Below are 24,713 nucleotides of genomic sequence, written 5' to 3' on the forward strand. Positions count from 1 at the left end.
TCAGGAATGTCAGTGGCTCAACAGGATAATACCTTCTACTGGTGAACCTTAGAGAGTTTGAATCCTGATTAGAGCCTGCTGAACATGAAATTCTGTCATTGCCACTCATTTAAGAAAAACAACATTGAATAGCACCTGAAATTCAACAGGCAATCAACATTCCGACTCAATTTTTTCTTTGATAATTAACTCTGTCATATTTATATTTCTTCCGTTAGTGTTCTTGACTACAAATGTTTAATTTCCCCAGAATTTCAAAGATTTTTCAGCAGGGAATTGACAGCCGACCTGAAGCAGATGGCTCTCTAAAGATTACACAGTGGTGTATAAAGTACTCACCACTGAAACGGCTACTATACAAACGTGCATAGTAGCCGTTTCAGTGCAAGTGTCACATTTCGGACAGAATATTTTTAACTATTTAATAATAGTTAAAAATATTGGATGTGCACGTAAGCTACGGAGAGGGTCTCCGACAGGCTGTCCGGCTATGGATAGGGCTCCCTGTGTCTACTTACAGCACTTTAACATGCACACGCATTTGAAAAGGCGCCATCCAGGTGTTACTATCACCGTTGCTGTGAAAAAAAAAGCGAGCTGTACAAACCCAGCTCACTGGGAATTCAGAAATGCAAATGCCATAACAAAGTTTATTGGTGTTTTCATTGCTGCTTTTTTTTTTTTTTTTTAATTCCCCTTAACTATTAACCGTACCGTATCGTACTGTACCGTGACTTAAAAACCGAGGTACGTACCGAACCGTGACTTTTGTGTACCGTTACACCCCTACTTGCAAGTCATCGAGTCCGTAGTACGCGTGCTAGGAATTGAGAAACGGCCTTCGTCTTATGGGCTTGTCCCGTGCGCAGGCTCGCGCGCGCTGAAAATGTCAAACTATGCAAAAATCAGCGTGGGCACCGCCCACATTTATAACGGTATCGTGTCTATATAACAGGAAGGTAGGAGGCTATATAACAGGAACACTGCTCCTCTCAATCCATCTGGACCAAAGTCACCTCAAGGTTCTTGATAGAGCAGAGGAAATGTGAGTATGACTTTTTAATGATTATGTCCGAATATATATATTATAATAATAGAAACGGCTTTGGGTTTAAACGTAAAATTGTCTATATATTATACATAGTATAATGTTTTACGTTCAGTACAGAGAGAACAGTTCAGTGCCCCTTATGAATGTGATTTGATGGTCATATTCTTCAAAACATTAAGGTAACAGAATGGGCTCAGTATGTTGTCACTACAGTATGTTGGTAAGATCCTCACTAATACAATTGGACTATCACATTTTATTATGTTCTATATTTTTATTGGAGAAATCTTGCCAGCTTATTTAAACATATTAATTCATTCAGTTGAATACATGCAAAGATAACATTATTGGAATACAGCGACAAAAATAATACAAACATATGAATTAAAAAAAAAAAACGAATCAGGATGCCATGAATCAACATATAGTAAATCTGGGTATTCTCTTTGACACTGGTGTAGGCTAGTTTGATAAACAGTATGTTGTATTTTGGATATAGCTTGTTTAAAAAATAACTAAAAGCAAAATCAAACCAATATAGCCAATTAGTTTTAATCTCTCATTCTCAAAAGATATTACAAAAATATGTATAATAAAGTATGATGAATGGTTGTGTTTTTTTTTGTAGTGTGTCACAGCAGGTTTTGATCCATAATGGCAGTTAAAGGGGGTGCAGCTGCGGCTGGGATAGTTGCAGATACGACTGGGATATTGGGGGCCATGGTTGGTGCGAGTCCAACCATTCGCGAAATCACCATTGATATTGAAAATGCAACCCAGGCCTATTGCCTGATCAACCCCAGGTATGCGTCTTTCCGTATGACACATGAACAACTGATTTATTTTTCATGCTCTGCAATTGTAGGCATCGTCATATTTGAGTTTTTACCATGTTTCCTTTTTTAAATATTTAGGTATTACTGTACCATGACAAAAGGAGGATTTACAGCCTAGCTTGTCAGAAGATAGTTTTCAATGAATAACCACAAACAAAGATGTACATGTTAATCCTATGACCCACCTTGTTCAGTGCAATGATTTACAGATGTTAAAGAATGAGTGAAGGTCTAAGAATGTATGCATTGCATTGAGTCAGTTGAGTTGAGTGAGCCTTGGCCCATGCATGACAGACTGGTCCCCATTCCATTCCAAACAAGACCATGATAATGACAGCTGGCAAACAGCCTGAAAGTGGTTAATGGATTTACCTCTCTGAACCAGGCAGCAAAACCATGGAAGCTGCTCATCAAGATATGTTGCTTTTGTCCATTGTAAAAAAATAAAATATGGATGCAATAAATATAAATAATTAATGTATTAATGAGCTATTTAACAAAATACGATATGTTAATCGATTGGCATTCTACAGGCAATGCTGGTGTCTCTAAACCAGTGGCGGTTCTCGAATTTTTTTACTAGGGGGGCCAAGAATGGGCCAGTGTTTAACCAGAGGGGCACATATAAAATGGCAAAAAATGATATTTGAAAATTATAAACTTTGTTTTACTTTAAAGAAGAGTTTATTACTTCACCAGTCTGTATTTTTCTGTCAAACTATCTTACATTGATGGAGCTTATCCCCTAAATCATTAAAATCATATAAACATTTTTTTGTACAAGCGTGCAAAACAGAGAGAGGTAGGGCCATAAAAAATGAAAAATACAGTACAGGGTACAAATAAAGTGTGTCAATGTGAAAAGGTGCAACGATGTGTACAACGATGTGCATAACAATATGCCATTTCCTATTTATTTTAATAGTTTCAGTCTGGAGACACTGTGTCCCCCTAGGCGCCCGTGTAGAACCGCCATTGCTCTAAACATTTATTGAGTTGACACAATTAATGAGAATTATGATGAGGTTATTATTGTTATTTATAATATTGTTAATGATTATTCTGATAATTTGATTAGGTTTCACCTGACCAGGGGAGGCTGCCTCAAAACATTGCCAATTGAGCTCTACCCGGCGACCAGAGATGGTGCAGTCTTTGCCAAGAAAATGAGCACAGCAACAGGCTGCTCTGGCGTCTTCACCTATGACCTGTCCCTCAACGGTGCTTACTCCGCTAAGAAAATGGCCGTCATGTTTTCTGTGCCGTTTGACTTCAATATCTATGACAACTACCTTGCTGTGGGAGTGTTCGACAACAACAAACTATGTGATGAACAGCTTTTCAATGAAATGTATAACCTCAATTCCTTGGAATTTGAGAAAGGGAAAGCCGCTGATGGCATTCTTCGATATGAATACAGCAATGTTGTTATCATGGCCTCAATGTCAGACAGCTTCGTCCCGTTCTTGAGGTTGAAAGTAAAGCAGACATAGAATGGATGAGTCAAGATGGGGAACTGCTTAATGAAAAATCTGCACTTAGAAAATATATAAACTAAATGAAAATAAAATAATTGGTGGTCATCTACATTTGGGTTTAATCAGTCATATATACATTTAGCTTTTTTGTCATTCAAAAAATCTATTAATAACGAAAGTATACACTATAGTCTTTGATTGATTGTGTTCTTGCTTACAGCTCAGTTGGCTTGAGTTAAAACAAAGTCATCATGAATACCAAAACTGTGATTGTGATTATTATGTAAGAAGTCTTATAATAAAGCAGCATCTTGGCCAGTGGTGGGCTCCTGCGTAAACGTTTTAATGACGATTCTGTAAGTGATGCTACTCATTGATTCATTCATATTTTTATCATATTACGTGCAGCTTAACTAGACTGCAGCACCATGGTTACCTCAATGCAGTGGTGCTTACTCAGGAAGATGAGCAGGGCTGGGTGGACACTGGAGATCAGATGGTGCTGAATGAATGAATGAATGAATGAAAGAATGCCTTTAATTGTCTGGCAGAGGTGATTGAGGGCCAGTAGGGTCCAGTAGGGTTCTGATATTAGGCTAGAAATAGCTAGGCTTAGCTAGGCAGAGAGAAATGAATAGCATTATTTGCTATAAATTACACCTGGAACAAAGCTGTTGGTTGGTAATGTAATTTAATTATTTAAAGCACATCTGTTGAGGCCATTATTTAAAAATAAAGCAACACAAAAGCTGTCAGTTGTCCTGGAGTGACATCCTGCATGTATCTATGATTGTGTGTGTTATTGCATGCTTAAGGTTTATTGGTCATGGCCAATTAGACCTCCTAGCTTAAACAGTTGTGCATTTGCCCTAGCAGAAATGTAGGATGTCTTTGTACTTTATTTAACCCACAGGGGTCCTACGGCCATGTCGCTGAGCTGGTTTCATGCTTATGATTTACCACGGGTCGCATCAAATTCCATAGCATTCCATAAAAAAAGCATGTGCTAATTCAAATTGAACATAATCTCAAACACGTTCTTTTTATATCATATCAGAGACGGTGCGGGTGTGCGGCTTTGTTTCTGTTATTTTCCTCTTCTTCCAGCTTGTTGGGATGGGTTGAAGTGAGGGACAGATTCTCCATTTCCATGTTCAAAACGAACGCTAACACTGACCCCTATTGGCCAATGGTGGTCATGACAAAGTCCGGATATTCTTGAATTGTTGCTTTGCACGGCATTTTGCGACGATCACATCTGCTTTACAGCAATTGAAAGAGCGAGAGGCAACATGGCGACTTCATCCAGCAACATCATGGGGGCAGATGATGGCACGCTGGAAAACAAAGATGGTCCTTCCGCGGAGCCTAGTCGCCCTACGGAGGAGTCTTCTTCTCCAGAAGATACAGCCCAGAAGAAACCCGTGTGTCTTATAGTCCTGGGCATGGCGGGGTCTGGAAAAACTACTTTTGTACAGGTAATGCAAGTCTGTGGGGCTAACCAATTAATACTTGGCCAACCAAGTATGTTTATGATCACAAGCAAATTAATTCCGTTCGCAAATGTGTCACATAATGAATAACTTATCGTCACTCATTATCATCCTTTCAGAGACTGACTGCGCACCTGCATTCAAAGAAGTCCCCTCCTTATGTTATCAACTTGGATCCAGCAGTGCACGAAGTCCCTTTCCCCGCCAATATCGGTAAGACTACTGTTAAGGGAACTGATGATCACTGTTAATCATCATGGCAGTTATCTCTGCAGGAGACCCAACAATTAACGTTAATGGGTCACGAGACAAAATCTATCCGTAAACACTGACCATTGAGGTACAACGCAAACGATATGTTGTCCTACTCTGGAAGTATGACGACGATCCACATGAATGTGAGTTTACCGAGTCTACTAGTTTCAAAACCTCGTTTTAATTCCCAAAAATGTAGGGTTCTGCGCAAGGGTCTCTTCTAGTGTTGTTCGTGCTGTGTAAAGGTGTATATTACCGATAGTAAGCAGGTAGTCCTACCCACGACGTAATTTCTCATCTGTGCGGATTTAACCTTGTTGCATTCATTTTGTAAACCCATGCAGATCATGGGTTCTTCAAAGTTTGGCTCAGCATAGGAAATGCAGGGAATGTATTTTCCTTTCGAGTTCACTGTTTTGAATGTGATCCCTGTCTTACCCACATGCAGTAACATAATGTATGATATTTGGAGTCCCATATGCTGCATTTTCTTTTCTTTTGTTATTATACTGCTGAAAGTAAATTATGGCGTGTCTATCCACTTCATAGTGATGCTAATCATATACATATAAGGTTGTAACTGAAACTGTTGTTTTCAAATTGCACCTCCCGTTGGTTAATTTGGATCAGACCAATGTTTGTATAAAGAAAATAAATCACAGGCATTATTGCAGAAATAGATCATTGGTTTACAGGTACCACAGGGTGGTATTCTAGTGTTAAGTCATGTTTGTCGGTCTGCTAATGAGCTAAGCCTATTAATGCATCCAATTCAACATTGCCCTGCAGATATTCGCGACACGGTCAACTACAAGGAAGTCATGAAGCAGTATGGCCTGGGGCCCAACGGAGGCATAGTGACCTCTCTCAACCTGTTTGCAACACGCTTTGATCAGGTAATGGCATCCAAGTCTGTTGCTGCATAAGCATGTCTGTGTCATTACCAGTATCGGAACACAAGTCTAGCAAAAAGATTGTGAAACTTAAGAGGTAGAACAAAGCTCTCCTTTTTTAAATAAACATCTGAACTCAAGAGTCTACAATTCCAAGGCACACACAATGGAAGGCCGTTCTGAATACAACATGACATAAGATTTTGATAATTGTTTCTGCTTAATTTGAATGGCCACACATTTCCCTCTAAACTAATGCTGCCATCCACAGGTGATGAACTTCATTGAGAAGAAACAATTCAATCATGAGTAAGTGATTAAGTTACACTTTTCTATCCAATCAAAGTCCTGTTATCTCACTATTAAACTACTGTACAACCTACTGTTTTGATAAGCTGTCGAGGCCCAATGTGTTGGATCATGTAAACCCTTTCTTGTTAAAGAACAAAAAGAAAACAATGCTTCCTTTTGATCACGCTGAGGAGTTTGTTTCCAGGTATGTGCTGATCGACACACCTGGCCAGATAGAAGTGTTCACCTGGTCTGCGTCTGGTACCATCATCACAGAGAGCCTGGTGGGTCCCCTACACATAGCGTCAGACCTTTTATAAAGCAACACAAATCACTGCAGGTTGTATAACACATACTGTACATACCGATGGGATATCTTTGTCGTTACTGCTAAGGGAAAGATATTGTTATTTCCCACTCTCAAACGAATGGATTTTGGACATGTCCCACACGGTGTAAAGGATCCCAATGTGTGTGTGTCCTTAGGCCTCGTCCTTCCCTTGTGTGGTGGTGTACGTCATGGACACGTCTCGCAGCGTAAACCCCGTCACCTTCATGTCCAACATGCTGTACGCCTGCAGGTCGGTAGTGCGCTGTGTGAGAATCCAAACGCATGCAGGGTTTCCCAATGCGCTTAGAAGCTTAGGCAGTCGCCCAAGCAACACACACCACCGTAACTACAAAAGTATAAAATAATCTAAACATCTTTCACTCTCTGTGTATAGATCAAGACCAAATTGCGGGCCTGACAGCCTGCATGAAAATAAGCATAAATGGTCCACATGTCAAGGATTGCAATTACCAAAGGGCCCTTGATTTGTTATTTTTATCTTTTTTCTTTATCATTGTTCTTTTTTGTTTAATAAATATTTCTTGATGTACATTTTCTGCGAGAAACCCTGACATTCTGTCGACTGGACTTTTTATGAGCGTAATGCTATATGAATGATATGCAGCTTACCACACCCGTCTTCCCCTCGTCTTTGATAACAAATGTACTAACTGTGGTTAGTTTTGAAGTGTGTTGTATGTGTACAGTGCCACCAGAGGGTGCCGAACAGCAATGTGAGGCCTGAGTTTCTCCTGAAGCTGGGTTCTCTGATCTCCGGCCTTTATTTTTTCCCAACAGCATTCTGTACAAGACCAAGCTGCCTTTCATCGTGGTCATGAACAAGGTAGAGCTTACTCTCATGACTCTTTGGCCTGTATAATGATTTTATTCTGTATCAGTTGTGGCAAGACATCATGCACCGCCAATTGGGAACCGCGATGAGTAGCATGCAACAAGCCTATACGATCAGTACTTTGAAATTGATCATCTACAGTTGACAGCCTACCATCTCCTTATGCTTTAATGCAAAGTCTCACCAAAACATGCAGAAAGGCAAGGAAAGGCAACTTCATATACAGAGCCCTTTTCATACACGAGGCAGACTGAAAGTGCTTCACATAGAAACATTGTCGTACAATATAAGGAAATAACAAAAGTAAAATGGATAAGTAAAAGAAAACAAAGGCAAAGTAAAATAAAATGGATTCTAGAAAGTGCAATGTATTTAAGATTTAGCAGAAATCCAAATCAAACATAAAAGTCTTCAGTCTTGTTTTAAAAGTGGTCAGAGCTGGGGCAAGTCTTAAATCCTGGGGGAGTTTATTCCAGCTAGTTGTTGCATAGTAACTAAATCCTGGGAGTAATTAACGGAGTTGTCTAAGAAGATCTTAACATCCTACCAGCTCCAAAATGCAGCCATCCCCATTGGTACAATGGTGTGATGGGGTGGTACGGGGATAACAAGGTCCATCCAAAGCTTGTGTGTTCTGGCCGGCCTCTCCCCTAACTTAATTTATTCATACCGTTTGGTTTTGCCTACCTTTGCACTATTCTAGACTATTTTGCACTATTTAGAATTTTTTTATTGTAAATATTACTTATTTCATTTAATTTGACCTAATTTCATCCTTCTATACTTAATGCCCTTGGGTCGGAGACATATCAAATCTCGATTCCTCTATTTGTCTTGTACATTTTGTTGGAATTGACAATAAAGCCGATTTTGACTTTTGACTTTGACTTGCAGACGGACATCATCGACCACAGCTTCGCCGTGGAGTGGATGCAGGACTTTGAGGTGTTCCAGGACGCCCTGAACCAGGAGACGTCCTACGTCAGCAACCTGACCCGCTCCATGAGCCTGGTGCTGGACGAGTTCTACACCCACCTGAGGGTAGGAGGCTGGGGCGAGGGGGGACAGGGACGGGGTACTCTTGGATTGTACCCCGGTACTGGTTGGCCCAGGGTTTTTCCATCCATGCATGGTTCTACTCACTCCAAGTGAGAGCAACCTGACATGCTTGAGGTTTGGCGGGAACCTGGGGACCACTTGACTGTAGTTTTTTGGTCCCCATGGTTGACTGTCTCTTGCTGTCTCTTATGGCTGAACGATTAATCGAATTCAAACGGACATCACAATGTAATGGAGCGCGATTTGCAAATCGCAAAGGCTGCGATTTTTTTGTAAGATTTGTATTAGGGCTGTACGGTATAAACCCTGTAGAAGTACACCGGTGTGAATTTACGCAACTGTATGGATTTTGACGTTACCGTGTGACCAGTGGACGGTGTTGTGTGTAACGCGTTCCAAAGTAAGCAACGCGTTAATACAGTAACGTAACTACTTTTTCATGTTACGCGCAACTACTTAAAATATGGTGACGAAATAAGTTCCTTTTTAAATTCGGCGCAACGTTATTTTGCCAGGGACAGATTTGACAGCGATACTGCCTTCTCATTCTACACCATACGAGGCAGACGCTGTTAGTGTGAAGCTGTCTCTGCATCTCTGACCTCGCTTCCACAGACATTTTCCAAAGCCAGTGAAGGAACAATAAAACAAGCATCTTTTTTTGTAGCATCTTTTTCTATGCAGTTTTGTTAACCAGTATTTTACACTTTAAGAAGCATTTATATCGAAATTAGAAGATACAATTAACATAACGTGATATAATACTGTTACTGTCTATGCCCCAATTCATACCGTGATATACATTTCAGTCCATACCGTACAGGCCTTATTTGTATCTATTTTTCCTTTACCATTCAATAGTTAAATAAAGATGTTATTATATCAACTCATGCCTCAATTCATCTAAACACATAGACCTGGCCTAAAGGAAAGAACAGTTTATATGTAGACTGCTTTCAATGTTGTGTTGGTCATACTATAGGATGATTAATTGCTTGTGTTTAGTAAATAATACAGAACATCAGGAACGTTAATCGCAATCCCAATATTGTTTGAAATAATCACAATTTGATAATTTCCCTAAATCGTTCAGCCCAACCGTCTGACGGACTGGTTTTGACTTGCCTTGTAGGCATTATATGATGGGGAGGCATGAGTCTCTGCCATAACGTGTGTGTGTGTGTGTGTGTGTGTGTGTGTGTGTGTGTGTGTGTGTGTGTCCTCAGGTGGTGGGCGTGTCTGCGGTGACGGGCAGTGGATTAGATGACTTCTTCGTCCAGGTGGCAGAGGCTGCCATCGAGTACGATACGTGAGTGTGATGACGCATTCCCACCAGTTATCCAAATAACTCCTGTTTATCTATTTGTGTGGAAGTGCATGCACGTGGGAACCAATGGTTTACGCACTACTTCCAGTGGGTTATTCTTTATTAAAAAAAGGTTCAGCAGTGGAAATCCCATGTCCTGTTTTAAGACGTTCCCATCCTCCTTGTGTTCACGCAGGGAATACCGGCCGGAGTATGAACGCCTCCACAGAGAGCTGGTGAGTAGCCTCCGAGTGTTATGACCTGTATGGCTGCGGGAAGACCTGGCTGCCCGTCCTGCCGTGCGCATGAATGCACAGGCAATCGGAGCCCTGAACCCAGTCACTCAGTGATACCGGACTGCTGGGCAATCCCCCCAACATTTCACTGCACATCCTGTTTTGACTATGTGACCAATGGACGACCTTTTGAATCTTTGAATGAAGCCTAACAATGTTGTCATTGCCCACCGCCCTCCGACCGCGTGGTTTCCAGGCCGAGGCCCAGAGCAAGAAGCAGGGGGAGCAGCTGGAGCGGCTGAGGAAGGACATGGGCGCGGTCAACATGCAGAACACGGTGCCAACTACAGGTTAGGAGGCCGGTCCAGCGTGGACACGTCGTGCACATGGACCCCTGCTCTGGCTCCGTCTCTGCTTCTATTGGTTGCCTTTTACCTAGTGTCTGGAGAGTAGTGGGATCATCTCATAGTCGGGGTCTCCGAACCCACCAGCTACTCCCCCACCCTGACCAGCAGGCTTCAACACATGACTAATGAATGAAAAGTGGTGTAATGGTAGAATTTATCTTATTTAAACATGAATTAAAGTTGACGTATTATACCACCAGGTGTGTGTTTAGCCATTACAAGCCGTTTTGCAAATCTGCCTCTTCTGACATCACAAGTGGGCGTGTCCACCTAGATGTTTGACATAGAGATGAGCATGCTGCTACAGTCCACTGGGTAGGCTGGCAGACTGATCTATCCGTCATACATCTAGGACGGTGGACACGCCCACTTGTGATGTCAGAAGAGGCAGATTTTCAAAATGGCTTGTAACAGCTAATCACTCTCACCTGGTGGTATAATATGTCACCTTTTAAACATGAACTTAGCCTTTTTAAAAGTCACATTTAATTTCATTCCCATTCATGTATACTAGTAGAGTTAGCTGTCAATCACAATGATCTAAAAGCGTTTAAAATCTTTTTTTGTCAAGGCACTTAACTAAACCCTGATTGGTTTAGGTCTGGTGTTCATTGTGTCCATGTCTCACTCTGGCTGATGTGATGTCGTTGCAGAGGAAAGCAACATAGCCGGGCCGAGTGACCTCATCTTCACCCGCGGTAACCCTGACGACACGGACGACGACGAAGACAGCGACACGGACGACATAGACCACACCGGTGAGCGCGCTGAACTGTAGTTCGAGGAATTGGCCTTTTGAGGGGGGGGGGCGGGGGGAATGGGGAAGAGCGTGGGCGTGTCAGCGTTCACCACCTGCTCTGGCTACAACGTCTGTCCAACTGGCGCCCGAGTGGCTTGATGGGCTTCAGCCAACCCGTCCGTCCCCCTTCACACTACCCCCAGGGTGAGGCGGTCTCAGCCCCCCCTCCCTCCCGTGGCACGGGGCTGCGGCGCTGTCTGGCAGAGGTGCGGTCGGTGCTGGGAGGTGGCCGTCTGTCGGCCTGTTTATCCAGTGTGCCTCAGAACGGCCCTTCTGTGTCCCTTGCCGATTCAGCGGCAGCCAGTTGGGCTGCTCGATGATGGGGAAAAGAATCATAAACACGATCATTTTGGTCAATATTGGAATCAGGATTATTGAAACTATTATTTTTGAGTTTGAAAACATGATGCATTTATTGAGCATTTCTCTCCAAAAAAAACACTTTGAAATTGCCCCTTAAAAATAATGTGCAAATATGTATCCAGCTGTTCTGGTATTTCTATAAAACATTTAATGAATAAAATAAATATATCAAAAAACATATATATAGTTTAAACTTGATTATATTAGTTTTGGAGATCGTCAAAAATCGAAAATCATCAATCAAAATTGGATTAATTGCACAGCCCTGGGAGCAGGTGGGACAGTTGCTCCTGCCGCTCTCATTCACGCCTCCTGCCGGTGGCTTTGCTGGCCGCCTCCGACGACGCTCGTCAGATGTTGTGTACTGACCAGTTTATTGGAGCGTTGGCTTGACGTTGCAGCCACAGCAGGTGGTAAACACTGACTCGTCCGTGCTGGTTCATTTGTGGCAATCTAGATGTGTAACTGTTAACACTAAATTAGCATTTGGGGCATTTAGCAGTCGTTTTTATCCAAGGCGACTTACAATAAGTACATTTGTCATAAGAGTGAAACAATATATCGCTGTCTATACAGTAAGGATGTTCATAGAACCAAGTGCAAAGCACCAACAATCGCTACCCGGTTAGCATCTGAACCGCTCCTCGACTAGCCTTTCTGTGCATGGCCATGGCCATCATCGTTTCTCTCTTTTATTTTTCTTAGTGACCGAGGAGAGCAAGCAGGGTGACGCCTTCAGGAACTTCCTGAAGGACAGGAAGGAAGTGGTCCAGGTTCGAAACACCAGGACGTCCGGGGCTCCTGAGGCGCCGTGAGCAAGGGACCCCGCGGTGACCACGGCGACTGCGTTGATTGCTCCAAGGCAATGTCGAGTGGAAGATGGTGGGCAGTTTTGAGTGTACCCCCTCATAAGACTATGTATGTACCGCCCGTAAGGTGATGCAGCAGGTGAGGGAGGGGGAGAGCGGGCTGTGCGCTTCACCTTTCTCACCCCCGCAGGACCAGAACCGGACATAGAGTGACTTCAAACGGAGGTCATGACCGCTTGCATCAGTGTTTTCCTTCCAGAGAGTGCAGTTATGTATCGCTAAGGGGCTCCTAAACGACAAGGGTACGTCTCAAAACTCTCCGCAACAGTTGCGTTTTCAATAAAGAAGTCCCACACTATTCTCCTGACCACGGTGTGCATACGTTTAGCAAAGCCTTTTCAGGGTAAAACACCAGTTAGGGACCAGGTCAAGGGCCCCACGGTGCTGCGAGCCCGTTGACCCGGGTGCGCTTTGGTTGATGGGCTGTGTGTTGGCTTGCTCCAGCATGAAGCCGGTTGTCCTAGGGCGTGCTGCTGAACCACTAGGCAGTAGCGATGCCGTCCTTCAGGGCGGTGTGTGGCTAACACAGTGGTAGATGGTTGAAATGCAGGTGGAGAACATCCTGTTGATGCAACAGGATGTTCTCCACCTGCATTGGGAAGATAAATTACTTATTTTTATATTACAATAACATGTTTGTTTTGCTTCTCTGTGCCGGCAATGACAGTGTCTGCTTATGTTTCCAAGAAATAAAGTCACTTTTTATTTATCTTGTTGAATGCGTCATGAAAACTTAATGTTGAATGAGTTGAAGGCTTATTGTGGTTTTTCACAGCGACATGCTTTGGATCTATTTGCTATTTGGAGGACATTCATGTGTGCCTACAATCCGCCTGATTGGAAAGTGTCCAATATTTTTACTGGATCCGAACCATAGATTATATGGATGTTCTTCATTATTAGTTGACGTAAAATAGACATGATACATTATTAAGCACATGGTAGCATGTAATAAATAAGTATATTGGTGTATTAATATATCAGTAGTGGTAACAGTTGGGTGACAGTACAGTTGTTGGATACAAAAAACGGGCATAAACACACAGAATGGTTCAAACAACTTGTCACAAGAGAGACAAGATGAACGGGAAGGTGCCACTTGAGTAGTCAACAGTTTTTTGGGAAGTATTCAGCTTTTTACATTCCATCTGCAAGGTTGTCCGTGATGCCAGGGCGGCTTAACGACAACTGACTCAAAGGATGAGCCTTCCTCTGTCACCATCTGCCATGAGGAACCGCACTCGCACTCCGCTACATCGGTCTGTCCCTTCTCTCATTCACACCGCTCGGTGCGTGTGTTGCTGGAGCCGGGCGAGATCCAGTAATACAAAAACGAATTAATGCATGAATCAAACTATATTTACGACGATGTCTCTCGTCTCGGGAGGGCTGCTTTGGAACTCGGCCCGCTTCTTTGGAACTCGGCCCGCGTCCTCAACCGGCCAACAAGTCGAAATCTTTTTAATCTGGTGGGTTCTTCTCGGCCGCCTGCCTACCAGCTGGAGGGTTGTGGAGTCGTGCTCACGAAGCCTGCGCCTCCGCCTCTCTCCCTCCCCCACCCCCACCCTTCAATGACTCACCTCCGCTGTGACATTTCAGCACGACGTTCCACTCCCTGCTCTCATTCTTATCATTCTGTGTTGTCTGTTCATTACATCCCGGCCCCCCTTCCCTGGTTCACAGCCAGCCCCCCCTCCCCCTCTCGCCGTTCTGGTCCACCCTGCCGTGGGCTAGACATGGCAGTGGGCACGTATGGAACAAAAGCGGGAAAAAAATGAAAGAATTGACAGACGGAGGAGGCAAAAACACTGTCAGTCTCTCAAGACTCGCATGAAGTGATTAAAATGACTATCCCTTTTCTATAAACCCCGTCTCCTGTATCATTAAGTTTGGCTTTGTTTGTGCTATTTCATAAACATGTGAAGTACAAGCAAAGATTGCTGCTGCTGGCATCAATGCAGCTGAACAGATGCTGCAGGTGAAGGTGGCGTTGCTCAAAGGCACTTGGGTTGAGATCAACATTCGTCCAAGCAGTTGGAGAACACATTTAGGTCATGATCCCAAGGTTTCAAGTGAAGCACATTAATGCAAAGGAATAATAATTGCAACAATAAAGCATCATTTCTGACTCAAAGAGGGAAAGTAGTGCTGGATTATTTATTAGGCATGCATGGCCTGCTTAGCACTTCAAGTGTAAACATGAGAACGAGCTAAATATGCCATGTTTATTTATATTCATGTTTATATTATTTATTTCATGGTATAAATATTTCCTGTTTCACGGAGAACAACTTATGGAATCATATTGGCATTAAAAGATAATTTATTATAAGCAGTTTCATTTATTCATGGTTATTCAATTATTTTATTAAATTAGAAATTTTACAGATCATCCTTAGTCCAATAGTAGGGTCACCTCCTCTGTGCCTCTCTTTCCAATGACATCACTCTAATGATCATTGAGAGTAAAATAAACTGACCTCACCCACCAGGAGCTCTTACAGAAGTGATGTCATTCCTTTAAGCTGATGTCATTCCTTTAATGTTGCTCCGGCAGTGCACTACTGGAGCCGAGAGATGAGCGGAGTTGAATATCAAAGCACTATATCGCTTACGTCAGTGAGTGGTTTTTGGCCCATTCCCAAGTCATTTGTATTATTACTGCGATAAAAATCATTCAGGCTGACAAAGGGGGTTACTGCACATATCAGGATTAACCAGTTATAATTGCATAGTTTTGGATTGAATTCCAAACTGTGGATCTGTCTTTTTAGAATCAAATCTACAACAATATAGCACCAAAACGTTATATTTGTGTATTATTGGTCTTTCAACTCAACCCAATAAAATGATACAGCAGCACAATGAGGGGAACACATCTTCAAACTAAAAAGGTGTGAGCATGCAAAAGGTCCACTGCAGTGTGACCTCACAGAGTCTACTATACTCTTTTGGGAGGAAATTAATAATTCATAAAATCTTCTGTGGTGTGGATGTGAGAGTGAAAGAGAGCAAAAGCTAGACAGTAGTGGAATGAGCTCATCGCACTGCAGGTCGAGCACTATAAAAGCCCTTATATACAAATGCTCCATTCGTATACATGTCTTTGTGCAGAATGGCCAAACCCCTATGTACCCGACTCCACAGATCAGGACGGTGTCTGTTTCTTGTTTTTGCTTCTGTGCCCTTTTGCTGATAGGATATCTTACTGGACCTCCAATATTGCACAGGAATTGTTTATCCCATTCCCCTTCATTGATATATGAGCACCACACAACTGTGTGCACACACACACAAACAACACACACAAACACATATGCAGCACACACACACACACACACACACACACACACACACACACACACACACACACACACACACACACACACACACACACACACACACACACACACACACACACACAGACTATACGTTATTGAAGAGGGTATCTGACGGAGCTGTTCCCGGATTGGCTAGAAATGACATCATCGCTGTGCCAGTTGTTATGGAGAGGCTTTCCTTGCAGGGACCTTATTCTACCTAGTCCTCCTCTGCTCTGCTCTCCTCTCCTTTCCTCTCCTTTCCCCTCCTCCCTTCTTCGCCTCTCCTCTCCTCTCCACTCCCCTTCTCTCCCCTCCTCTCCTCTCCTTTCTTCTCTCCTCTCCTCTCTTCTCCTCTTCCCTCCTCTCCTATCGTCTCTTCTCCTCCCTCCTCTCCCCTCCTCTCCTTTCTCCTCTCCTCTCCCCTCCTTTCTCCTCTCCTCTCCTCCCTCTTCTCCCCTCCTCTCCCCTCTTCTCCTCTCCTCTCCCCTCCTCTCCTCTCCTTTCTCCTCTCCTCTCCCCTCCTCTCCTCTCCTTTCTTCTCTCCTCTCCTCTCCTGTCCTCTCCTCTCCCCCAAGCCCTTTAGTCTCCCTTCCCCATCTCTCCCGTCCCCCTCTCCACTCTCCCTTCCCTCGCTCCTAATCCTCGCCCACAACCCAAATGGATCCTCCATCTCTTTTTCGTCCACATTCCCACCCACTCCTCTCCTCTCTCCTTTGAGTCTTTTCCTCGGTTCCCCCCCCTACACACATATCCTAATCCTCCTCCGTTGTTTTTCTTGAGCGCTCTCTCCCTGCCCTCCTCCTCCGCGTCGCCTCCTCCCTCCCAAGGCAGAGGCAGGTCCACCCCCCGGCCCGCCGTCTGCTCGCGTGTCCACCCCACACACTGACACACACTGACACACACTGACACACATGCCCACGCCGACACCACCAGCCCAGCGGCCTCAGGGTGAGGTAATCATTTGCTGAGCTAAGGTATGTGCCGCTCCCAAACACACGACACACACACACACACACACACACACATACTGGTGCACGCACGCATCCTATCATCACCCACACGGTCCTTCACAAACCTTTCTCTCTCTCTCTCTCTCTCTCTCTCTCTCTCTCTCTCTCTCTCTCTCTCTTGCTCTACTTTGCAGCACACTGGATGTCTACTCTGCCTCCACGTAGAGTACCTCTGCATTACATCACCTGGGCTAGCGTGACAAGAATAGCCAACAAGGGCTGTGTGTGTGTGTTTGTGTGTGTGTGTGTGTGTGTGTGTGTGTGTGTGTGTGTGTGTGTGTGTGTGTGTGTGTGTGTGTGTGTGTGTGTGTGTGTGTGTGTGTGTGTGTGTGTTTAAGTGCATGACAAACTGCTACTCTAGGTTCATGAAACATGCAGAGAAGCCATCCTCGTCCCTGTGTCGTGCCGCTGTATGACTCACTGTGGCCCTCCATACATGTGTGTTGATGTATGTGCATGTCTCACTATGTACAGGAGCTGCCTGCCCCCTTTCTCCTGGTAGTGTTGTGATACCGTCGCCGCTACACCTGTGTGCTAGCTGCTAACCACTGGAACAACACTGAAGTGAATCAACCGGGGGGTGCCCTGGAAATTGGAGAAAACATCCCCCATGAAAGACAAAAAAAAGAGAAGCAAACATTATATATGATAAAACAATTCACTTGCACTGCAATGGGAAATGCGAATGCACAAATATAAACTGACTGGACTTAAATGTAATTAATTTGAATATTTATTTACTTATTACATGCACACACACAAACACAGACTCAATACATGCCTCTGTCCTGTCTCTGAGTTGATTTAGTTTAGTTTTAAGTACTTAATGTCAACATTTGATTAAATGTTGATTGGTTTTTATATGTGTTCAGTGTTCAGGTTTCCCCAAATGAATTACATTTAGGCGATCGCATTGCAGGTTTTTTTGGGGTGTTCTTGTAAAAACCAAAATGTGCTGCTGCAAGGTGTCATACATTATAAGCAGATGCAGAGATACATGTGAATATTTATAATGATATAAAAAAATAGAATTGCTTCTCTCCAAAGAAGCAACAGATCTTTAGTGGTTCTGTTAACAGACTGTAAGGGATGGGACTGTGTGTGTTTGTGTGTGTGTGTGTGTGTGTGTGTGTGTGTGTGTGTGTGTGTGTGTGTGCGCCCGCGCGCGCGTGCGTGCGTGCGTGCGTGCGTGCGTGTGTGTGTGTGTGCGTGTGTGTGTGCTCATGTCAGTCGAGGCAGAGAGACAGAAGAAGAGCGAGAGGAGGCGGATGAGTAACAGCTTGTTATCCACTTTCAAATTTAGAGCTGACATTACTCACAAAAAATCACAAACTGAACAAACCAGCCCACACCAGATTGGCAGTCCACACTTTTCTGTTAGTTGAGAAAATAAAGCTCATTTAGTGTTATCTCCATTAAGAAATAGAAATAGAAAGGGTGATAGACATGTGGGCTGGATAGAGTCCATGCCGGTTGGGATTGAAACATCTGCCTCTCAGGCACTTCAGCAGGGGTGTGGTGTCACGGGGATTCCAACCTGTGACTTCTAATTTGCCCTACAGAGTCCAACAGTGGTCAACCTCAACCTCATTTCCACTGCTTCAGGTTCACCGTTTTACTTTATTTTCAACATTATAGGGTTATTATTTTGTAAAACAAGAATGCAAATCTATGTTGTCATTGTATCTACCAATTTACAGTGTGTGTGTGTGTGTGTGTGTGTGTGTGTGGCATGTGTGTGTGTGTGTGTGTGTGTGTGTGTGTGTGTGTATGTGTGTGTGTGTGTGTCTCTCTCTCTCTCTCTCTCTCTCTCTCTCTCTCTCTCTCTCTCTCTCTCTCTCTCTCTCTCTCTCTCTCTCTCTCTTTTACATGTATAGATATTGTTATCATTGTTATTGCATTAATATTTTCATGCATGAATATTTCCTTTGTGTTCATCAAATATATCCTTTTCGTCTTTTCATCTTTTTACATCTTTCAAATGTTTTCATTAAAAGAACCGAACAGCTATATCTTCTATTATGTGGCTGGCACACAAGGAGTTAAAATCCCCAAAGCCTCCATCCCCCTCTACTAAATTAATCCCCCCTCCTTTCCCTTCTCTGCTCTGCTCCCCCACCAACCAATCACCAGCCAGTATTTCGACCAGCCAATAGGAGTGTTCATAGGTGATGTCATGCAGCAGCGCTGATGTTGGTCCTGATGCTGCTAGGCTTGAAGAGCAAACAGCAACAGAGCCCGCTCTGGTCAAGAAGGGAGAGACAAAGAGAGGTGGAAATATTACAAGCACATCACCATCACCAGCATCCAACCCTGCAGGGTGAGTATTCTTCACACTGCAAAACTGCAAAGCCCATTTTCAGGACAGCAATGCATACATAACAGCAAGCTTTTTTATTTATTTCTCATTTCTATGCAACCAAATTTAAAGACAACCTACATACTGGACTATTATATGTGCACTCTCAGCTTAATGGAGCACGGTTTCAAGTTTCTGCGTGTTTAGTTTCACTGTTATTTGGGCAATGCTGCACACTTCCTCCATCCATTTCCATGCTTTTTTAAGGTGTTGTCGGATCCGTTTGCGTCAGGAAACAAATTGTTCTTTTAAGATTTTATACTTAATATCTATTTAATTTCCTTGTATATTTTCAAGTGTATGTCTGTGCATGCATGTGTGAGTGTGTGTGCGTTTGTGTGTGCGTGCAAAATAACCTGAGCCCCAACCCGCATGTTGGAGGATCACAACATCTGCTGCAGATGACGTTATGCGCTCGCTGTTAGGGCGATGACATCATGGGGTTTGCTTGGGGACTCGAGCAGATCTGATCTCTCTGCTGGGGTTGCTTTTGTCATTCTTTAACTCTGATGAGCAAGAGTGTCTTGACTGGCGCTTAAACAATAATCTGCAGATCAACCTCACAGGATGTGTTTGTGGTCTGCTTTAAAATAAAAAAAGCTTTTTTTGTAGATTTGGGCAATGGACATTTTGGTTCCTGTGTTCTTGATGGATGCATTTGAATGCATTCTTATGTTTTTTTAATGGAACACATTGAGTACGACTAAGGTCTGGTTGATATCAATATAGCACGATTAATGTAATGTTTATGAACAAAAATACAATTCCAACTCAGTTACCAGCATGTTTGAAGCAAACTCGAAAACAGCCACGGAGGCAAAGTCCAGGGGTTAGGTGAATGATGTCATCCATCGGGTGGGAAAGCACATCGTGTTCACTAGGAGCGAGGCCGGTGGGAGCGCAGGCGACATGATGGGAGATGCTGAGGTGGTTCTCTGTGCACCTGTGACTGCGCATGTCAGTGTAGAACATGACCCTCTTTTTTAGCTCGCCTAACACTGCGCTGCAGTAGGCGGAGGGCTTCCTGTTCACTTCACTCTCTCAGACTCTCTGGAGACCTCACTTATTTTATCATTATTATTTTAGATTATTTTTTATTAAAAGCACCTGCACTTTAAAGAGTGAGCCCCTGACTTTGTGGGGAGTTATGAGCTGAAAGGTGTCAATTACAATCAGACATTTAGACATTTCTGTGTGTGTGTGTGTGTGTGTGTGTGTGTGTGTGTGTGTGTGTGTGTGTGTGTGTGTGTGTGTGTGTGTGTGTGTGTGTGTGTGTGTGTGTGTGTGTGTGTGCGTACGTGCGTGCGTGCGTGTGTGTGTGTGTGTGTGTGTATGTAGGTGTGTGCATGTGTGGGGGTTTTGCATCTCACAATAAGCTCTTCAAAGCCATTGCTTTCGTTTCCCCTTGCCTCCCCCCTGCCCCCCCTCTCCTCCCTCCCCACTCTGCCCCTACCTTCTCATCCGGCCTCACGTCTGTCTCTGTGTCACGTTGGCTTCATAACAGAACCGAAAGAGCGATATCTGAGCTGGGCTACTGTGTAGTTCTCATGGTATATTTTTTGTTTCTTTGTTATTTTGCCCTCCCAAGGACCAGAGACCAGCAAATCTCACCAACGTGTCTTGGAAAGAAAACAGGGAAGACAACATGACTCTAGCAGGTACGTCTGCCCAGCCTCTATAAATGTGTCCACGTGTGTGTGCTTGAGTGAGGATGATGGAGGGGGGGAGAGTATAGAAGTTGGTATTTGGAATGAAGGTGACCATAGACAAGATGTGGATGTGCTGGTGGAGAATGGAGGAAAGAAAGATTACGAAGAACGACAAAAAAAAGAAAGAAAGAAAGAAAGAAACCTGATGTATGATAAAGGAGTAACAATGAGTTCAGATTACAATTGCTGAATATAGCCGATGAGGACAGAGATGAGGTCAAGTGCTAATAATAGCTCCTCCCCCTGCTCGCCCCATGCAGCATACAAAGAGAAGATGCGGGAGCTCCCCCTGGTGTCGCTCTTCTGCTCCTGCATCCTCCCGCAAGCCAAAGAAAAGCCCTCAGAGAAGAAAGCAGGTAAACACACCCGTCCTACGATCACCGTTGAGGACTCTCAAACACCATCAACCAGGAAATGATTTTGAATTGAAATAGCGCCGTAGATCCTTCTTTTTTTTTTTTCTTTTTTTTTTTTTATCATTCTCAGTGGTGCACTCACAGCCGTTAGATTTCTTGAACTACAAAAAGCCGTTTTCTCATCCCCTACCTGGTCTCCTCCCATCGTCCTTAGGGGTAGTGGACCTGAACCTCTGCATCATCAGGGATATGGAGGTCATCGAGCTGAACAAGAGGGCGTCGGGCCAGGCCTTCGAGGTCATCCTGAAGCCGCCGTCGTTCGACGGAGGACCGGAGTTGCGAGCCACCACCCCCCCTCGCAGAGAACCCTCCCTGGAGGAGATCCAGAAGAAACTGGACGCAGCGCAGGAGCGGAGAAAAGTGAGGCTTTTATACTCGATGTCGGTTCCACGTTCTTCTTGAATCGGAGCTCATTGTAATTTACAATGGATCAACTGGGTGCTTTTTGATTGACAACATGGGTTGTCATTCAAATAATATAACAATATTATCACTTTTACTAACCGCTTCTTCTTTCTGTTTCCTGCTTTCTTTTCTCCTTCATCCTTTCATTTGTCTCTCTCTATTTGTCTCTGTCTATCACTTCTCCTTTTACCCTCCACTCTGCTGCTTTGTCTCTCTCTCTCTCTCTCTCTCTCTCTCTCTCTCTCTCTCTCTCTCTCTCTCTCTCTCTCTCTCTCTCTCTCTCTCTCTCTCTCTCTCTCTCTCTCTCTCTCTCTCTCTCTCTCTCTCTCTCTCTCTCTCTCTCTCTCTCTCTCTCTCTCTCTCTCTCTCTCTCTCTCTCTCTCTCTCTCTCTCTCTCTCTTTCTCTCTTTCTCTCTCTCTCTTCCTCCATGTGTTTCTGCTCCTTCCATTTTTGACCCACCCTTCTGTTCGCTGTCCCCCTCCTGTTCCCTTTCCCCCTCCTTCTCTCTGTCGCCCCCTAGTGCCAAGAGGCGGAACTTCTCAAACACCTCGCCGAGAAACGGGAGCACGAACGGGAGGTGGCGCAGAAAGCAGTGGAGGAACAGAACAACTTCATCAGGCTGGCCAAGGAGAAGCTGGAGCACCGCATGGAGCTCAACAAAGAGAAGAGGCAGGCACACCTCGCCGCCATGCTGGAGCGCCTGCAGGAGAAGGTAAACACTGGAAAGCATAGCTGATAAAAAAGTATAGTTTCTAATGTAAAAAAAAATACGGTCCATATAATTGGTAATTATGTATCCATAATATATATATATATAATCTGACCATTAAAACATGTTTTTTTTCCTTCTGTTTTTCCTCTTTTGCAGGACAAGCACTGTGTGGAGGTGAGGAGAAACAAAGAGTTGAAGGAGGAGGAGGAGGAGGAGGAGGAGGAGGAGGAGGAGGAGGAGGGGGAGGAGGAGGAGGAGGAGGAGGAGGAGGGTTCTGGGTAGACTGTAAAGATAAGAGAGATCACAACAAACAATTTCAAAATAATTGAAAGGAATATGTGGATATTCACGAGGAGGAGACATGCCCAGGCCGACACATGGGGAGGGGTAACAATCAACAGCTAAAGTAAAAGAGTTGATTGAGATTTGCCTTCAATTTTTAATCTTTTGGTTGCTTAAGATGGGACCCGACAACAGCACATATCTTGTCGTTTTGATAGAGGCTCAATGAAACCATTGGCCCATTGTGGGCAAGAAAATACCATGTCAGTGTTTATTTTGAGGACATGAGGTATCAGGAGTACATACACAAGTATTCATATTAAATTGACATTCATAAATATCGTGGAAAATCTAGTGTATCTAATTTGTAATTAGGTGATGTAAGTACAATTATTTAGAGTTGTACTTACCTTTTTTGTTTACTTACAAATTCCTATTGAATCGGTCGATATTGCATTTTTAAATGTCGTGTTTCATTTTCTGATGGCATCGATAAAGTTACAACTTCCGTGCCATGATTTGTTGTAGACATGATGTGTTTGTTTGTGAGTTGTCAAATTAGTTGTGCTACTTCATGTATTTGGTGTTTTCAAAAAGTTTACCATGATGGACATTAAAATTGCCCACGGTAGTTTGCTTCTTATTGAGATACAGTTGTGTTGTTTAAATTCAGTGTAAAAGATGAATTAAAAGTAATTACTAACTGAACATATTTGTCTGTATGGTTTTGCGTTTTGTCTGCGATTGTTTATTTATAAGTACTCCGCTTTCGTTTTGAATCATCTGTTTATCTGATCTCTTTTTTATGAGCATGTGGGCATAATTTGATCTCCTTTTGTCCATTTACTTAGGTTTCATGACGGCCTGATCACAACACAAGCTGAACTTATTTTGGAAGCCATTTTGGAGGCTAATCCCCTCAGGAGTGACGGCTAGACTAGCCAGGAGCAAAGTCCTTGTCTAAGACTGTCCCAATGCGAAGAACCTTTGGAAAACCGAAGAGGAGGGGGAGGTGACATCGCCGATGCAAGAGGAATGTGCCTGACTACACGCCTGTAGAATCAATACTCTTTCACAAGAGACTCTGAAGAAAGGTGAATGCTAAGGAGGCACCAAGGAGAATTGTTTGCTACTTAGCTACATCATTAATCCACTCAGAAAGAGCTGTCACTGCCGACAGTGCCCACGTTGTTCTGCTGTGCGTGTGTTTGTCTTTCATTTTGCTTGTCGAAGTAGGATGTCAAGACACTGCAGCTGTGTGGTTTCTTTATGGAGACATTTGTATGTGTGTGTGTTTGTGTGTGTAAGAGTGTGTTTGTGTGTGTTTTTGTGTGTGCATTTACATATATATGCATAGGTGTGGCCCTGCGCTCGTGTTTTTTCCATGCATGAGAGTGGACTTGTGCATACCTCACCAAAGCCAACATCCCCGACAGCAATGCGCTTTGAGTTCCTACGCACAGGCTGGATTCTACATGCCCATTACATGTGGTTGCCTAAGTTATAAATGTTCCTTTAGAGGTTAACTGTCAAGCTGAACTGAATGGCAGCCAGGGTATGGTGATGATGATGATAATGATTGCAATGAAGATTATGATGATGATAAAAATGTACAGAAATTGCATTATATTTTCAATTTCAACCCGGAATTAAAAGAATATTCATTTAACTTTTCATCAAATATTTTTATTTGTTTTTTTTTATACATTTTCTGATTGTTGTTTAATAAATACCATCAGGGTCAAACCCATTATTCTTAAATTAAACAATAAATAGATAACATACTTTCAAACAAAGCACAACAATACAAAATAATATAAATACAACGGTTTAAATTTGGTAACAAGGTAATATTATCAAAAGTAAAAAACGTACGAGGTGTCTAACAACAGACACTTTTACTTGTGTGTGTGTGCGCATGTATTTATGTATTTGTGTGTTTGTGTGTGTGTGTGTGTGTGTGTGTGTGTGTGTGT

The 24,713-nt window shown here is 43.4% G+C and overlaps 3 protein-coding genes across 5 annotated transcripts; all 3 read left to right on the top strand.

Annotated features, from left to right (window-relative positions):
• The first annotated feature begins 941 nt into the window (after positions 1–941).
• Positions 942–3,697, top strand: LOC115558787 (DELTA-thalatoxin-Avl1a). The gene is made up of 3 exons (XM_030377237.1): positions 942–1,045; positions 1,680–1,854; positions 2,966–3,697. Exons 2-3 carry the CDS (start codon positions 1,706–1,708, stop codon positions 3,378–3,380), a joined length of 564 nt encoding a protein of 187 aa, XP_030233097.1. The 5' UTR covers positions 942–1,045; positions 1,680–1,705; the 3' UTR covers positions 3,381–3,697.
• A 905-nt stretch (positions 3,698–4,602) lies between these two features.
• On the top strand, positions 4,603–13,224 carry gpn1 (GPN-loop GTPase 1). The gene is made up of 13 exons (XM_030377236.1): positions 4,603–4,843; positions 4,978–5,071; positions 5,903–6,009; positions 6,278–6,315; positions 6,503–6,581; positions 6,784–6,878; positions 7,427–7,472; positions 8,376–8,522; positions 9,767–9,849; positions 10,043–10,082; positions 10,339–10,432; positions 11,143–11,247; positions 12,357–13,224. Exons 1-13 carry the CDS (start codon positions 4,658–4,660, stop codon positions 12,464–12,466), a joined length of 1,224 nt encoding a protein of 407 aa, XP_030233096.1. The 5' UTR covers positions 4,603–4,657; the 3' UTR covers positions 12,467–13,224.
• Positions 13,225–18,989: 5,765 nt separating this feature from the next.
• stmn4l (stathmin-like 4, like) lies at positions 18,990–24,411 on the top strand. Of its 3 annotated transcripts, XM_030377667.1 has the most exons (7): positions 18,991–19,173; positions 20,801–20,870; positions 21,182–21,277; positions 21,492–21,697; positions 22,264–22,455; positions 22,612–22,629; positions 23,589–24,411. In XM_030377667.1, exons 2-7 carry the CDS (start codon positions 20,858–20,860, stop codon positions 23,595–23,597), a joined length of 534 nt encoding a protein of 177 aa, XP_030233527.1. In that variant the 5' UTR covers positions 18,991–19,173; positions 20,801–20,857; the 3' UTR covers positions 23,598–24,411. The 3 variants fall into 3 exon arrangements, with proteins under 3 accessions (XP_030233525.1, XP_030233527.1, XP_030233526.1); XM_030377665.1 differs by lacking the exon at positions 23,589–24,411 and having other exon boundaries at positions 18,990–19,173; positions 22,612–23,445; XM_030377666.1 differs by lacking the exons at positions 18,991–19,173; positions 23,589–24,411 and having other exon boundaries at positions 20,657–20,870; positions 22,612–23,445.
• Positions 24,412–24,713: the final 302 nt, after the last annotated feature.

The sequence above is a fragment of the Gadus morhua genome, chromosome 14 (assembly GCF_902167405.1).
Source record: "Gadus morhua chromosome 14, gadMor3.0, whole genome shotgun sequence".
NCBI lineage: Eukaryota > Metazoa > Chordata > Actinopteri > Gadiformes > Gadidae > Gadus > Gadus morhua.

Coding starts and splice junctions, on each gene's coding strand:
- gpn1 (XM_030377236.1), top strand. CDS start 4,658: ATGGCGACTTCATCCAGCAACATCATGGGGGCAGATGATGGCACGCTG. Junction 5,072..5,902: donor CCCTTTCCCCGCCAATATCG/GTAAGACTACTG, acceptor ATTGCCCTGCAG/ATATTCGCGACACGGTCAAC. Junction 10,083..10,338: donor AACGCCTCCACAGAGAGCTG/GTGAGTAGCCTC, acceptor CGTGGTTTCCAG/GCCGAGGCCCAGAGCAAGAA.
- stmn4l (XM_030377665.1), top strand. Junction 21,698..22,263: donor CAGCGCAGGAGCGGAGAAAA/GTGAGGCTTTTA, acceptor GTCGCCCCCTAG/TGCCAAGAGGCGGAACTTCT. Junction 22,456..22,611: donor TGGAGCGCCTGCAGGAGAAG/GTAAACACTGGA, acceptor CCTCTTTTGCAG/GACAAGCACTGTGTGGAGGT.
- LOC115558787 (XM_030377237.1), top strand. CDS start 1,706: ATGGCAGTTAAAGGGGGTGCAGCTGCGGCTGGGATAGTTGCAGATACG. Junction 1,855..2,965: donor TATTGCCTGATCAACCCCAG/GTATGCGTCTTT, acceptor TAATTTGATTAG/GTTTCACCTGACCAGGGGAG.